Source organism: Heteronotia binoei, chromosome 1 (genome assembly GCF_032191835.1).
Source record: "Heteronotia binoei isolate CCM8104 ecotype False Entrance Well chromosome 1, APGP_CSIRO_Hbin_v1, whole genome shotgun sequence".
NCBI lineage: Eukaryota > Metazoa > Chordata > Lepidosauria > Squamata > Gekkonidae > Heteronotia > Heteronotia binoei.
The window spans coordinates 25,976,093-25,993,330 of NC_083223.1; the positions used below are offsets into that span (position 1 = coordinate 25,976,093).

The window sequence follows — 17,238 nt, forward strand, 5'->3', positions numbered from 1 at the left end:
CGGAAGTCCCCTGTTTAGTCATTTTTAGAGAGGCGGGTTGAAAGTAATGCTGTTCTTCAGGAATGGAAAGGCCCTTAGAATGGAATGGTGATAGGTTCCAAGTTAGAAAGGCCAATCTATTTCATAGTCAACAGACTCCTGCTACATAAAATCCATAATAGGGATCTTGAGTCATAATAGGTGATTTTAACTACCCACAGATTGATTGGGTCAATATGTATTCAGGTAGAGAGAAAGAGATTGAGTTTCTAGATGCTCTCAATGACTGTGCTATGGAGCAGATGGTCTCAGAACCTACCAGGGGTGGGGAGATCCTGGATTTGGTCCTAAGTAATGCCCAAGACATGGTGAGAGATGTAAAAGTGATTGCACCGCTTGGGAGCAGAGACCATAACGTTATTGATTTCACTGTTTGTATAAATAGAGAGTTGCCCCGAAAGAGCAGCACAACCACGTTTAACTTTAAAAGGGGTAAATTCTCTGAGATGAGGAGACATGTGAAGAGGAAACTGAAAGGAAAGGTAAATACAATCAAAACCTTGGGGAAGCTTGGAGGCTATTTAAAACTACAATCCTAGAAGCTCAGATAAAATATATACCACAAGTTAGGAAAGGCACAAACAGGTATAAGAAAAGGCCTGCATGGTTAACAAACAAAGTAATGGAAGCTGTAAAAGGTAAGGACTCCTTTAAGCGGTGGAAAGCTAGTCCAAGTGAGATTAATAAAAGGGAACACAGGTTGTGGCAAATCAAATGCAAGACTGTGATCAGGCAGGCAAAAAGGGACTGAGGAGCATATTGCAAAAAACATAAAGACCAACAATAAAAATTTCTTCAAGTATATTAGAAGCAGGAAACCAGCCAGGGAGGCAGTGGGGCCCTTGGATGACCAAGGGGTAAAAGGATTACTGAAGGAGGATAGGGAAATGGCTGAGAAGCTGAATGAATTTTTTGCCTCCGTCTTCACTGTGGAAGATGAGAAGTGTTTGCCCACTCCAGAACCACTTATTTTGGAAGGGGTGTTGAAAGACTTGAGTCAGATTGAGGTGACAAGAGAGGAGGTCCTACAACTGATAGATGAATTAAAATCTAATAAATCACCAGTTCTGGATGGCATACATCCAAGAGTTCTGAAAGAACTCAAAGTTGAACTTGTGGATCACCTGACAAAAATATGTAATCTTTCATTGAAATCTGCCTCCATTCCTGAGGACTGGAAGGTAGCAAATGTCACCCCCATCTTTAAAAAGGGTTCCAGAGGAGATCCGGGAAATTACAGGCCAGTTAGTCTGACTTCAATACCGGAAAAGTTGGTAGAAACCATTATCAAGGACAGAATGAGTAGGCACATTGAAGAACACGAGTTATTGAGGGAGACTCAGCATGGGTTCTGTAAGGGAAGATCTTGCCTCACTAACCTGTTATATTTCTTTGAGGGGGTGAACAAACATGTGGACAAAGGAGACCCAATAGATGTTGTTTACCTTGACTTCCAGAAAGCTTTTGATAAAGTTCCTCATCAAAGGCTCCTTAGTAAGCTCGAGAGTCATGGAGTAAAAGGACAGGTCCTCTTGTGGATCAAAAACTGGCTAATTAATAGGAAGCAGAGAGTGAGTATAAATGGGCAGTCTTCGCAGTGGAGGACAGTAAGCAGTGGGGTGCCGCAGGGCTCAGTACTGGGTCCATTGCTCTTTAACTTGTTCATAAATGATTTGGAGTTGGGAGTAAGCAGTGAAGTGGCCAAGTTTGCGGATGACACTAAATTGTTCAGGGTGGTGAGAACTAGAGAGGATTGTGAGGCACTCCAAAGGGATCTGTTGAGGCTGGGTGAGTGGGCGTCAAAGTGGCAGATGCAGTTCAGTGTGGCCAAGTGCAAAGTAATGCACATTGGGGCCAAGAATTCCAGCTACAAATACAAGTTGATGGGGTGTGAATTGGCAGAGACTGACCAAGAGAGAGATCTTGGGGTCGTGGTAGATAATTCACTGAAAATGTCAAGACAGTGTGCGATTGCAATAAAAAAAGGCCAACGCCATGCTGGGAATTATTAGGAAGGGAATTGAAAACAAATCAGCCAGATCATAATGCATCTGTATAAATCGATGGTGTGGTCTCATTTGGATTACTGTGTACAATTCTGGTCACCGCATCTCAAAAAGGATATTATAGCATTGGAGAAAGTCCAGAAAAGGGCAGCTAGAATGATTAAAGGTTTGGAACACTTTCCCTATGAAGAAAGGTTAAAACGCTTGGGGCTCTTTAGCTTGGAGAAACGTCGACTGCGGGGTGACATGATAGAGGTTTACAAGATAATGCATGGTGTGGAGAAAGTAGAGAAAGAAGTACTTTTCTCCCTTTCTCCCAATACAAGAACTCGTGGGCATTCAATGAAATTGCTGAGCAGTCAGGTTAAAACGGATAGAAGGAAGTACTTCACCCAAAGGGTGATTAACATGTGAAATTCACTGCCACAGGAGGTGGTGGCGGCTACAAGCATAGCCAGCTTCAAGAGGGGGTTAGATAAAAATATGGAGCAGAGATCCATCAGTGGCTATTAGTCACAATGTGTGTGTGTGTGTATATATTTGGCCACTGTGTGACAGAGTGTTGGACTGGATAGGCCATTGGCCTGATCCAACATGGCTTCTCTTATGTTCTTATGAGTTTAATGTACATTAAAAGTGTGTGTGTGTGTGTGTGTGTTTCCATCATATTGAGGTGATGACTATGCTTGTTGACAACAGTCTCTGCATCCATCCTGACCATACAAGGCTAGATTGAAATCTACAAGAAAAACTTCTGCTTTGCAGCAGGAGACAAAACACAAATGTGAAATGCATTTCCATTCCTCAACAAAGCAGAAACTGGAAAGCACATGCACTCATATTCATGCATATCAAGAACAAACTGCTCAAAAATTAAATGCTGAAAGATGCAGACTGAAGAGATGTCATATGTTCTATAAATTACATTTGGGAAAAAACCCTACAATGCTATTAAATAATTTGTCATGAATATGTTTAGTTAAAATATAAGGGTTTTGTCTGCATTAATGAAAATTCAGAGACTGTTCTCAAGTAAACAACCAATGCAACAAAATGTAGTATTTCTCTTTGGCCCATAAAATATTCATGCTTATGTAACAGTATTAGGGTTCTTATTCTTAGCAGAGTGAAGCTGCTATTCATTTAGTTTGATTTATGAAATATGCCTAAACTACACTTATAGCAATATAAGGGGAGAAATATTTTTTCACAAAAACACATTTAACCAAAATTACAAACGGAACCTGTCTAGGGTGATACAGTCTTTTCTGATTCTCGAGTGCATCTGACTTAGTCAATGACACACAGGGGGGTTGTGAGGACATCGGCCTGGTCACAGTGGCCTATAGTGAGCAGCTAGAAGGCAGGGCATGATCCAGCTCTAGGCATGAGTGATGTGTTGTGGATGTGGGGATGGACAGCCCCATCCATCTTCAAATACTTGAAGTCTTTTCAGATAGAAAATGGTGCGCAGTTGTTTTCTGTAGTTTCTGGCTAAACAGTCAGAAGAAAGCGAAAAAAGTTGGTTTGAAACTCAACATTAAAGCGCCATCACTCCTTAGCAAATAGAAAGGGGAGACATGGAAGTAATGACAGACTTCACATTCTCAGGATCCAAGATCATTGCAGATGGTGACTACAGCTATGAAATTAAAAGACTCCTGCTCCTTGGAAGGAAAGCTATGGCAAACCTAGGCGGCATAATAAAAAGTAGAGACATCACACTGCTGACAAAAGTCTGTATAGTCAAAGCAATGGTATTTCCAGTAATTATGTATGGCTGTGAAAGTTGGACCATAAGGAATGCTGAGCACTGAAGAACAGATACTTTTAAATTGTGGTGTTGAAGAAGACTCTTGAGAGTCCCTTGGATGGCAGGGAGATCAAAGGATGAGATGGTTTGGCCAGGGGTGTCAAATACGCAGCCTGGGAGCCAAATCAGGCCCTCAGAGGGATCCTATCTGCCCCCCCCGAGCAATTGTCTATCATCTGCTTCCTTCTCCCTCTCTCTTGCTTCTTTCTGCATAACAGCTTGCTTTGCAAGGCTTGCTCAATCGCACAGGAGCTACAGAGCAAAACCTATGTTTTCTCAATTGGTTCTGGCTTCTCCCTTGGGGAAGAAGGCGGGAGAGAAAGCTGACTTTCCCAGGCTCTCTCAGTTGCACAGCAGAGCTATTGAGCCAAGTCTCTCTTCCTTCTATTGGCTGAGGCTCCTCCCGCTCCTGGCCCCCGGGGAAGGAAGGAAAAAGCCAGAGCTTCCTTTGCCCAGCTCCCTGGATCCCATGGGAGAGATACAAAGAAAGCACCTTTAAGACCGAGGGCTGTTTTAAGCATGTTTTAAGTTTTTTTAAAAAATCTTTTGTGTTTATCTTTATCCTTTATAAAGTTTATATCTTTGCTACCTAATCTTAAATAGGGACACATATGGTCCGGCCCAACAAGGTCTCATTTATGTCAGATCTGGCCCTCATAACAAATGAGTTCAGCACCCCTGGGTTAGACACTGTTATCAATGCAACAAACATGAATTTGAGCAAACTTAGAAGAATAGTGAAAGACAGAAGGGCCTGGTGTGATGTGGTCCATGGGGACGCAAACAGTCAGACTCGACTGTGCGACTGAACAACAGCCTGACAGTCAGAGTGGTTCCTCAGTGGAACTACTCTTTCTTGGGAAGTGGTGAGTATACAGTATTCAAATATTTTGCCACCAAGGCTCAATGGAAATATACGGTATTCTGAATATTTTGGCTCTGTATATTTCTGAATCCGATTGATTCCGAATTTTTTTTTTTGCACACCCCTATTGTTAACGTGTGTAATTTCCAGGTTAAACCCCTTAGCTGCAAGTGGGGATCTTTAAACTTTTACTCTGTGAAAGATACTTCCCAGAAAAGTAAACACCATTTATTGATGCATGGTCTCTTCAGAGATTTCCTTTATTTAATTCCATTTAGAGTTTTCAAATTCATTCCTTTTTTTTTACAAGAAAATACCGTGGATATATGGCTACACCCTCACATACTGTATCCTACAACTATTCCTATGGCTAACCAGTATTCTATTACATTAGCCAAAGCAAAAGCCACCCCAAATGCATAACAGCAATATGTATGTCACCATTCCTATGGAAACCTTGACAAGAGAAAGTCTCACCTTTCCCAGGGGTCTTCTTGTGGTTACTTGCAGCATAGAGATGAGAGAGACGGACACTCCCTAAAGACTTGGCTTGTGCTGGCTTTTCCCTCTTTTTAATACACTTTTCAGGGTATCTGCCCACCAATCTTGACCAATCATAGAATCATGGAGTTGGAAGGGACCTCCAGGGTCATCTAGTCCAACCCCCTGCACAACTCACAAATACCTCCCCCTAAGTTCACAGGATCTGCATTGCTGTCAGATGGTCCTCTAGCCTCTGTTTAAAAACCTCCAAGGAAGGAGAGCCCACTACCTCCCAAGGAAGCCTGTTCCACTGAGGAACCGCTCTAATGGTCAGGAAGTTCTTCCTAAAGTTGAGCCGGAAACTCTTTTGATTTAATTTCAACCCCTTGGTTCTGGTCCTACCTTCTGGGGCCACAGATAACAATTCTGCACCATCCTCTATATGGCAGCCCTCCGATTACTTGAAGATGGTGATCATATCACCTCTCAGCCGCCTCTGTTAGACATGTCCAGCTCCTTCAACCTTTCTCTATAGGACTTGGTTTCCAGCCCCATCACCATCTTTATCAGCCTCCTCTGGACCCTTTCCAGCTTGTCTATATCCTTCTTAAAATGTGGTGCCCCAAACTGAACACAATACTCCAGGTGAGGTCTTACCAGAGCAAAGCGATACCATCACTTCATGTAATCTGGACACTATACTTCTGTTGATACAGCCCAAACCTGCATTTGCCTTTTTAGCCACTGCATCACACTGCTGACTCATGTTCAGCGTATGGTCCACTAAGACCCCTAGATCCTTTTCACACATACTACTGCCAAGACAAGTCTCCCCCATCCTATAACCATGCATTGGATTTTTCCTACCTAAATGCAGAACTTTACATTTATCCGTTAAAATTATTTTATTAGTTACAGCCCAGTTTTCCAGCCCGTCAAGATCATCCTGTATCGTGTCCCTACTGTATTTGCAACCCCTCTTGATTTAATATCATCTGCAAATTTAATAAGCATTCTCTCTATTGCTTCATCCACATTATTTATAAAAATGTTGAACAAAACAGGTTTCACAACAAATCCTTGAGGCGCTCCACTTGCCACTTCTCTCCAAGGGTATGAGCAACCATTCACAAGCACTCTTTGGGTGCGATCTGTCAGCCTCTCACACATTTGCTAGCTCTCACCCAGCACAATTGTTTGGGATAATCAGATCTTTAACCTCTCTCACTGAGAACCCCAAATGTTAGGAATCCGGCCATCAGCTGTGAGACTTTTGCAAGCTTTTTTTTGTGGGCAAAGTCTTGTCACTCCACCTTGACCTCCCAGCCAACATTGATACGGTATGTGAACTGGAGTCCTCCCCCATGCAGATATTAGACAAAGTCTCTATTTTGGACCAATTATGATCCTTTTTGATAGTAAGATCTATTAAGAAACTTCTCCAATGAGCATTCCGATCATGGACCTACAGTAGATGGGGAAAAGAAAAAAATGTCTTTTATTATATAAATTCTAAATTAGAGGCAAACCCAAACAATTCTTAAAGGGAATTTACTGTGCCACTAAAATTGCCAAAAGCTTTAAAAAGATCAGATCAATGCCAGTTTATTGTCTGAAGAAACAACAGCTAATTCAGGGAGTCTGAACAGTCTAAACCATATTGGAATTTTACCTGCATTTAAATAGTGTTGGAATTTTATTATGTTGTACACCTCCCTGAGCCCTGTTCCTCAGCGAAGGACAGCCTACAAGTAAAATCTAATAAATAAATAAAATAAATAAGAGACCACCCAGTGCAGGGTTGCTATACAGAAGCAGGCAATAGCAAAAACAACAAAACCCCTTGCCTTGAAACTTTTTCAGAGTCACCAAATGTACTCTCCACCACCACCAAACCCCAGTGGCCATCGTTGCATAATATGATTAAGAATTTCCTCTTGGGTGAAGAGTCTTTGGTCTGCCCTGAATCTACTGCACGGCAGCTTCATTAGGTATCCTCACGTAGTAGCATTATGACAGACACATAAAGACATCTTTTGCTCAGTTTTTAAAAAGAAACAATGAAGGGATTAAGAAAAAAATTGGGGAAGAAAATCGCTAATAAAAAGTTTACTTGCCTTTTCATCCCAACAAAAATGTCTAGCACAAACTTCACACACATACCAGAACATGCCTCCTCAAGGTGGACATGTCAGTGAAGGTTCTCTCGCAAGCCCTGCACTTGTATGGCTTTTCTCCAGTGTGAATTCGCTGGTGACGCCTCAGGGCTCCTTGCTGAGTGAAGGTCTTCCCACACTGCTCACAGAAATAAGGAGGTGTCTCTGAGGAGGAAAAGCCAAACCCCCAATGAATGATGGAGTACATTTTTTACTTCTGAAAGTACCATCTATACTACATACATAGTGATTCCCCCCCTTTTTTAAATTTAAAAATTGGACACAATCAACAAGTATTTTATGATATATAATGCAGTGTCAATCTTTAACATAAGATTTTTTAAAATTTCAGAAGAGGTAATTGTATTGTAGCATTTTAGTGTCTGAAATATTGCTTGAAGGATACTAAGTATATTGGGAGCTAGGGGAAGTAAACAATAGATACTAGAGGGCTACACAGGGATTTTAAATACGATGTTAAACAGATGGCTTCACTTGCATGCTTCCACATTTGTGTTTTACTGTTGCTACAGTCTTTGGTTTTCTTATGTACCAAGATACCTAAACGGCTTATAGAAGCAGTCTACAGTGGCTAATCCTAATCATTCCCAGGAAATTCAGTCTGAGGAGAGCTCTGAGAAAGCACAGAGCATCACTTTTGACAACTGTTTCCATCTTGACTTTTTTGGGGCACGTCTGTCCCCTCACACCTCTCCTCCATCCTCAAAGGACATCTCTTACCTGCATGAACATTGCTGTGTTGGGCTAAGGAGGCCCTCAGTCCAAATGTTTTCCCACAGACGTCACACTTAAATGGCTTGGCTCCCATGTGGCAGCGCTTGTGGCATTTTAAGTATTCATTGGTGGCAAAATGTTTTCCGCACACATCACATTTAAAAAGACGTTCTCCTGCAAAGGAAACAAAGAAACCATTTCTTTTACCCATCACCCACAGAAGATTTTTCAAGAGAATCCAGGGAGGTTTTTTTCTCAATTTGTAGTCCCCAGTATCTCTTAAATATATTTTAGTCATGTTCTCCTTTTGAGGCATACATTCCTTCATTCACTGTTTTTAAAATTACACATCTTTTTACATGTGATGTAAGAGCCATGTGCAGAAATCAGGATGAAATGGGGGAAATAATTCCAACTTTCATTCCTGCAGATTTAAAACCCCATTTCTACGGGAATTTACATGCATGCATATGTAAATGTATCCGCCAATAGTGTACCGGATTCGGTACAAGGTGCTGGCCATTACTTTTAAAGCCCTATATGGCCAAGGACCTGCCTACCTTAGGGACCGTCTCTCCACATATATTCCCCAGAGGGTACTGCAATCTGGTTTTCAAAATCTATTGACAGTCCCTGGGCTGAAGGAGGCCAAACTGAAAGTTACTAGAGAAAGGGACTTCTCGATCTCAGCCCCCACTGGTGGAACCAATTGCCAGAAGAGGTGCGGGCCTTGCTCAGTTCCGCAGGGCCTGCAAGACTGCTCTTTTTCAGCTGGCCTTTACTTAATGATCCTACAGCATACTGTGGAATGAATACCGTCGCCATGGAAAAACTGTACGATGCATAACACCAAGTTTTTTATATTAATCTAATCCTAGAATGTTTTTAATTACAATGATGAAGAATTTTATAAACGGTTCTGTTATAATATGTATGTACTTATAATATGTATTGTTTTAATTGTTGAAGTGCCTGTGTTGTGAGCCGCCCTGAGCCTGCTTCAGTGGGGAGGGCAGGATATAAATTAAATATTATTATTATTGTTATATACATGATCCACTCCTTACCACCACCCAATTTTTTCAAGGTGCACATGTCTTCAAACTTTAAAAAAGCCCCAAAAGTTGGCCAAAAAAATGAATATTCTTCAAAACCTATTCTTAAAAAGCATCAGTACAAAAACTCTAATAAGTAACAAATGTTACAAAGTCCATAAAATAAATATATAAAACACTCATGATAGGATAAAACAATAACACAAATGGCATTTTGACAGTGTACATCAACTTGTCTAACAGAAATCTGTGCTCTTAGATTTGTTTTTGTCAAATTTTGTAATCCACCTTTAGTCTTACTGAGAAAAATCAGCATATAAATAATTAACAAGTTGACAATGTCTCTGGCAGTGATCCATTATAACAAAATAATCATACAATGCATTTTCAAATAATGTTTTTACACAAATACATGCATGGGGATCTTGTGGTTTTAATAAATCCAGAAAAGCAGCACTCAAATATTTCAAAACTGCTGATACACTACAGCTGTCCCATTAAACAGATGCACTCACTATTCCTTTTACAGATCCACTTTCAATGACTGTACCATATTTAAGAAAGTCGCTGCTTCAAACTGGCATAAAGTTAGGACGTTCTGCCACTCAGCAGAGCATAAATGTATACCTGCTGAGATCTTTTGCCACTATGGTCATCAGTCTGTACAGCCCTCTGTCATTTCAAGGAATGGCGTTAAAACTCCTACCTGTGTGTGTCCTCTTGTGACCATTCAGCTTGCCTTTGTCTGCAAAACACGCTCCACAGTCCTCACAAATATATGGCTTCTCCCCTGTATGGGACCTACGTTCAGAGAAGTAGGGAAATATTGAAAAAGCAAGGGAATGTTAATTCATACCGAAATTCCTTACTCCAGGAATGTTAAAGGTAAAGGTAGTCCCCTGTGCAAGCACCAGTCATTATCAACTCTGGGGTGACGTTGCTTTCACGTTTTCATGGCAGACTTTTTACGGGGTGGTTTGCCATTGCCTTCCCCAGTCATCTACACTTTCCCCCCAGCAAGCTGGGTACTCATTTTACCAACCTCGGAAGGATGGAAGGCTGAGTCAACATGGAGCCGGCTACCTGAACCAATTTCCGCTGGGAGCAGAGGGTTCCGGCTGCAGTACTGCAGCTTTACCACTCTGCGTCACGGGGCTTTTCCAGGAATGTTACAGATAGATTAATCCCACTCACTTGGTGAGAGACAAAAGACTGCAAAGAAATGAGACTTCACATTTACAATAAGGAGCCTTCTCCATCTAAAGGTTTTGGAAGAGATAGCCTTCATTTCTATTTGCAGTTCACTTTGCTGCCAAAGCTAAGAAGTAAAGCTGTGTGAGAAGCTGCACAGAGTCACAGGTCAACTGGAACTTGAGTGAAGGCACAAACGTGTTCACCAGAGTCCACACATGGTAAAACGTGCCCTCAGGCCTTTGTTTTTAACACTAAGAATGAGGGATTTATAATACTAGCACAGGTCTTAAGCTTCTTGTTTGATACTTAGCAGAATAAAGCAATGCAGCACATGTGTATTTAACTTTAAGAAAACTTTACTAGAAAATAAGGAAGGGCTACATAGAATGTAAAATAACCTCCTTTCTAAGCCCCATCTTTTCTGCATCTTAGACCAAACTCGTGTGTGTGTGTGTGTGTGTGTGTGTGAGAGAGAGAGAGATATTTCCCCCAAAGGACCACCTCTACTGTATGTGACAAACTGCATGTAGCATTGATCTAGCCAGCAGAACTTCCCAAATTTATCTCATGATGAATAATACCTCTTTTTCTCTGGCAGGATATGAGTATGTAACACCTAATTGGTTCTAAGCTAACTAATATTAGCATGCATAAAAAAACATGTTAACTCTTTCATAACTGAAGGAATGACATTTGCAATATCCCAACACAATTAGACCTCAACAAGGACTTCACCTCTCTCCTTTGACCAGGCTACCTGTACTGGCAATTTTGACCCTGACTTCTGAAAATCCATTAAAACTCAGCATTCACAAAGGAAAGTAGAAAATCCTTACACAGATATCTGAGTGAAACGTCTTCTCATATCACACTAACAGACTCTAGGCATGTACAACCATGTCTGCAGGGAACCTGTTCCTCCATCTTATTTACGTACAGGCCACTTTGTATGTGTTTAAGGTCACGGGGAACACATGAATGCTTTTCTTGCAGAGTGCTCATGATGCTCAAGTACATAATGCATAATAAAGACTGGCAATTCTTTTTAATACTAAAACCAAGCACATTCCAATTCCTTCACCATTCAAACAGTTCTGAGAGTTGATGCCTGCCCACCAAAAAAAAAAAAAAAGGTTTCTCGCACACAGATTGCCCTTGCTCACTTTTACCATTCAGTTATGAGCCATTGTTTGCAAAGGAGTACCTGAGAAAATAAGAGATGCATGCAGAATACATGAGAGAGGAGGAAAAAAGAAGCAATTCAGGCTGACCTGGTATGAATCTTCAGCTGTGATGGCTGAGCAAATCTTGAACAGCAAATGCCACACTGGTATGGTTTCTCCCCAGTGTGGGTTCGCATGTGAAATACCAGGGCTGTCCTCGAACTCAAGATCTTCCCGCAGACAGAGCACAGGGGACGCTTCACTCGCCCCTCATGCTTCCGCATACAGTGTGTCCTCACGTCCCTCTTTCTCTTAAAGGTGGCATTGCAGAGCATGCAGGCAAACTGCCTGTCTTCCGTATGGACACATGCTCGGTGCTCCTTCCAGCTGTTGTAGCTGGCAAAGGACTTGCTGCAAATGTCACACTGATATGCTTTCCCTGGCAAAGCATGATGGACATCTTTGCAATGGTCAACATATTTTTTACGCGATGCAAATGTCTCAGCACATTCATGGCATGTGATAACATAGGCTGATCTCTTTGTCACCTTGTTTTTATTGCCTGTCCTCCCTTTGTGTTTGTCATCCAATTCATTTTCTTCTTCCGCCTGGTGGTCATTGAAGCAATCATTGTCATCACCTAAAGAGAGAGCCTCGTGATCTCTATTGTCATGCACTCCTGTTTCACGATATCCTCCCTCTTCTCCTTCGAAAGCCATCAGAGCATTTCCCCTTTCAGCGCCAGATGCATCACGTTGACCCCGCCTGTCCTCTTGATCACAAGACTCTGCTTCTATTGCAGAACTCCTTGACTCTTTCTCAAGCCCCCAGGTTTTTTCACCTTTGGATTCTCTTTGCAGGTCAGTGTTTGGTATTTTGACACATGCTTTCTTAGTACTGTCAAATTTACCATCTGCCGCGTCCAACCTGTCTGCTGGTGGCATTACCATCCAGCAACCTGGCAGGAGTTTACAATCTTGCCCTGATTCATGTATTTTTCTGTTGGGTGGGGAAAAAGTAACAAAACATACACATCAATTAGGTTCAGTCCTTCAGTATGCCCAAATCACATATGCAATCTGAGTATTCACATGGGTAACTTCTTTTGGGGAGGGATGGTGGCTCAGTGGTAGAGAATCTGCTTGGTAAGCAGAAGGTCCCAGGTTCAGTCCCTGGCCTCTCCAATTAAAAAGGGTCCAGGCAAATAGGCTTGAGACCCTGAAGAGCCGCTGCCAGTCTGAGTAGAAAATGCTGACTTTGATGGTCTGATTCAGTAGAATGCAGCTTCATATGTTCATATGATGCTGTTTTATGGCAAAAGTACTTCACTGGAAGAAAACACATCCTGAAGATGGACAGACTTCAGTATCCCTGGGAGTTTCAGAATCTTGGCAGCAAATGCAAAATACTACAGAAATGTACACAACTCCTAGCAATTCAGGGAATGAATGGATTTGAAAGTGGTCTGCAGAATTGGATGGGCAGAGAGGAAGAGAGGAGAACACAACACTACAGGGATGGGGGGGGGGGGGAGGGAGGGCACAGAATAGTGGATTGCATCTTTGGGAATCCCAGTCCTGGCTGCAAGAGAACACAACAGCTGCCAGTAGGCTCAGAACAATTGAGGAAATGAGATGGAACCAAAAAAGGCGACCTTAAGAACATAAGAGAAGCCATGTTGGATCAGGCCAATGGCCCATCCATTCCAACACTGTGTCACACAGTGGCAAAAAAATTTATATAGACAGAGAGGGAGGGGGGGCCCTACATTCAAGAAACTGTTCCCAGAATTTAAATTCTATAACCAGCTGTTCAGCAAGATCAAATTTGGTATTAAAAGTTTAAAATGTCCTGCTAACCCCTATGATCAGATTAAGACAGCAAAAACTCTGACATCAAAGAGCTAGGATTTTTGCAAACTTGTCTCCCAAGATACCAAAATATACAAAGGAAAGGCTGTACCTGACATGAGTATTAAATGTGGACCTCTGAGCAAAGCTTGCCGGGCAACATCCACATTTATAAGGCTTCTCTCCCGTGTGTGTCCGAATGTGAACTGTCAGGCCGCATTTGGAGCTGATAACCTTGTCACAATAGGGGCATCTTTGAGGGTTAGGCTTCTTTTCATGCACTCTCCGGACGTGGTCATTGATGTCTTTTTGGCACTGAAATTTTTTGTCACACAGCAAGCAGGGGAAGCATTGCTCACCACCATGAATGGTGAGCCTGTGCTGTTTCAGGTTTTGGCAGCTGGCAAAGAGCTGGTCACACATGTGGCAGCTGTACTTAATGGCCAGATTCAGGCCATGCTCCAGTTCAATGTGTGACTGGTACTGCTTGGCGAAGCGGAAGGAGCGGTCACATGTGTCACACATGTACAGTTGTGGCAGCACTTTGGATATGCTGTTTGGCAATTTTCTAAGCTTAGTTCCACTAGGAATCAAATTGTTTTCATCCTCTTCCTGTCCAGGAAGCACCTTGCTCATTATGTAGGTTAAGTCCACCTGATTTAGAAGTTTATCCTCTTCCTGGGTGACACTGCCTGCGTCAAAAGCCTTGGGTTTCTCTCCTTTGTAATGTCCAGGAGATGCTGCGTTTTCATCTTTAGGTACACCAAGACCTATCTCATCTTTGTTCAAATGTTCACATTTACTTTCAGGGAAGTCATAGCTGGTTGATACTTTTACACAGTTCTTTCTGTCCCAAAGGTTTCTCTTTGTAGGTGTTGCCAAAATGTTGGATGAATTCCTCTGTTCCTGGTCCCCTTTTTGCTCCACCTGACTCCACAGAGATCTTTCAGGATGAACACTCAAACCTGACTCCTTTTGGCCCCCAGCCTTTACTTCTTCCAAGGCATCAAGCAGATCACTGCATTCCAATCTTTTGGCGACTGCCTTCATCTGGTGTAGTTTGTCCACTTCAATCTCTATTTCTGTCGTGTAGACAAACTTTAGAAAGGCAACAAATTCTTCAGTGCGAACATCCTGGAGCATCACACTACAATTTTTGGAATTCAATGTCTCATCTTTGAGGAACAAACTTTTAAAGTAGTTGCTGGAAGCTGCTAGTACAGCTTTGTGAACAAAAAAGACCTCTTGGCTTCCAGAACAGTCTGTGAGAATGGTCACATCACAGAAGTGACCGAACTGATAGAGAGAATGGAGTGCTCTCAGAAGATTGGAAGCAGCAACAGTGGATTTCATTGTGACTTTTTCCTTCTCCATCTTTAATTTTGACAAGGATAACAAAAAAGAATACATCAGAAAACTTTTAACAGACTGTCTAAGATCACTCAATCAATTTCATTGTCCCAAACAACCACACCAGTAACTATCTTTTTGTGCCCAGTCACATTTTATGAATTCAAAGGACTCTCTATATAATCTGTGTTGCTGTAGATGAAGTTAAACTGGGTCCTGGAAGACTTCTTTCATATTCCAATCTTGTGGGTAGCCTTGGGCAGACCACTACCTTTCATTCTCTGCTTTGGGGTTAGATAGTTTTACTTTTAACAGTGCAAGAGATACTCTAATTTAATCCCATTCATTTCAGTCACTTTAGACTAATAACTCATTATCAACTGTAGTGTAAACCTTTGCAAATCTGAGAGGACACCTGCCTAAAACCCACAACAATGGAATAAACAACACACAAGAGAATCATGGATATGGCATAAATCGAAACCCAAGGTTCCCATGATAAACCAGCCTCCAATAAATACTTATAATAATTTTACCACTTATTAAACATTGCAAAATCACTTACAAAAAATTCTCATAAAATACCCCATAGAACAAAAATGCTGTCTTTGAAAGTGTTCTTACCATCCTTTAATTGTGAAAATGGAAAGTTGGATAAAGCGAAAGTGAAATGAGATGTGAGTACCGCCTCATTGCGCCAAGATTTTCTGCGCATGCTGCACTACTGGAGGACTGAAACTTGTTGCGGAAGGAAGTGCAAGGACTCTGCCCAGAACGATTGTACATTAATGTGTATTATGAATTTATGTATGGGTAGTTGTCCAATTTTTAGCATTTTTTGTTCTGTATTAGGTATGTTAGGCAATTTTGTAATGTGTAATAAGAAATGGTGAATTTATTATTATTATAAGTATTATTTATTATTATAAGTATTTAAGTATTTATTGGAAGCTGGTTTATCACGGGAACCTTGGGTTTCAATTTTGCCTCTAAAAACCATAACGCGGAAATGTGAAGAGTACTTGTGCATATTCAGTACAGCTAAAATGTATTGAGGGGAGCAGTAAATAATTTTTAAAAAAGGACCCAAAGCAGTTTACACCGTTCTCCATTTTATCATTGCAACAACCCTGCAAGAGAGGTCAGGCTGAGAGTGTCCAATGTCACCCAGCGTGCTTCCATGGTAGAGTGACGATTTGAACCTGGGTCTCCCAGATCCTAGCTTGACATGCTAACCACTTCCACCACTTTGAGCTAGTGTGGTGAAATAGTTAGAATGTTGGACCAGGACTGTGGATCTCCACTTCTCTCTCTCTGTCATTCTCTGTGAATAACTTACCCCACAGGGTTCTTGCCAGGATAAAATGAAAGAGAGGAGATCTGTGCATGTCTGCCTTCGGAGGAACAGCAGAATAAAAAGACCCATAAATTCAGGCTTACATAGACATTTATATTTATTTTTTTTAAAAAAATTATACCACACCTTTCCTCTTGCCTCAAGGTTTCAGTGCTGCTTCCTGGAAAAGGAACAGCAATATGCCAAGGAAAAAGGTAGCCTATAGCTCTTCCTCCTGACATACTAGCTTTCTGCATACAAGAAAGTGATTTTTATTCTGCAGATAATCATTCAAATACATCAGCCTCGAACTTACAGGGAAAGCTTAATCCCTTTGATTGTGTTTAATATAGTGACTGCACTTTGGAAAAGGGAAACACTGAAGAGCTAAAGCTTTCTATAGCAAGTGGGGAACATGACGGAATTATGCCTAGGTTGGACAAAAACACAGGAATTTCTCTCACACATCTATAACTGGGGGCTGCTGAATGAAACTGACTTGCAGTACATGGAAGAGGGACAAAAGAAACCCAGTGCACAGTTAACGTGTAGGAATCTGCTGCCAGAAGATTTAGCTATGGCCACAGGCTTAAGGGGGAGGGGGGGTGAGACCAACCTCTGGGGAGGTCTATCAATGTCTGTTAGCCCCGGGCCTAATGCAGCCTCCACGTCCAGAGGCAGCACAGCCCCGTCCTGCCCGACCTCTGATTCCTCGGGCAAATCCAAGAGGAAGGCTGCTGGCTTCCTAAAGGCACCTGGCTACTCGCCCCTGCTGGAAAGAGGATTACCCTTTCCTGAGTCTACTTCTGCAGGGCGCCGCTTACCTTCTTCGTGGTGACGCCCGAGGGGTTGCCTTGGCAACGAAGCACCTGCGAGGTTTGGTCACCGGCAGGCGTCACAGCCCCGCAGCTCACCTGCCGTCCCGCCTCAGCTACGTCATGGAGCAACCCCGCCCCTCGTGCCATCTAAGAGAATTATCAACATGACCCTTGGCGGCCACCGTAGCATCGGAAATCGCCTGGAAACTGGTGGGAGGTCCTTTTGGAATGTTCCTTCAACTTTCCCGCGGGAAACGGCGGCATCGGCAGCAGTCGGGAAAGGCTGCAAGAGCCATCTTTAAGACTGGCTGCTGGCCGTTTCACGTTCTGTTTTGAAGCACAGTCGCCACCTGGTGGGCGAGGCGGGGAAGATTT

At 42.2% G+C, this 17,238-nt stretch overlaps 1 protein-coding gene across 1 annotated transcript; it reads right to left on the bottom strand.

The window, feature by feature from the left end:
- Positions 1-6,092: 6,092 nt before the first annotated feature.
- LOC132567131 (GDNF-inducible zinc finger protein 1-like) lies at positions 6,093-16,990 on the bottom strand. Its single transcript, XM_060232764.1, has 7 exons — positions 16,870-16,990; positions 13,472-14,733; positions 11,618-12,508; positions 9,859-9,953; positions 8,104-8,271; positions 7,370-7,527; positions 6,093-6,671 (listed from the first exon to the last, which is right to left on the bottom strand). Exons 2-7 carry the CDS (start codon positions 14,731-14,733, stop codon positions 6,465-6,467), a joined length of 2,781 nt encoding a protein of 926 aa, XP_060088747.1. The 5' UTR covers positions 16,870-16,990; the 3' UTR covers positions 6,093-6,464.
- Positions 16,991-17,238: the final 248 nt, after the last annotated feature.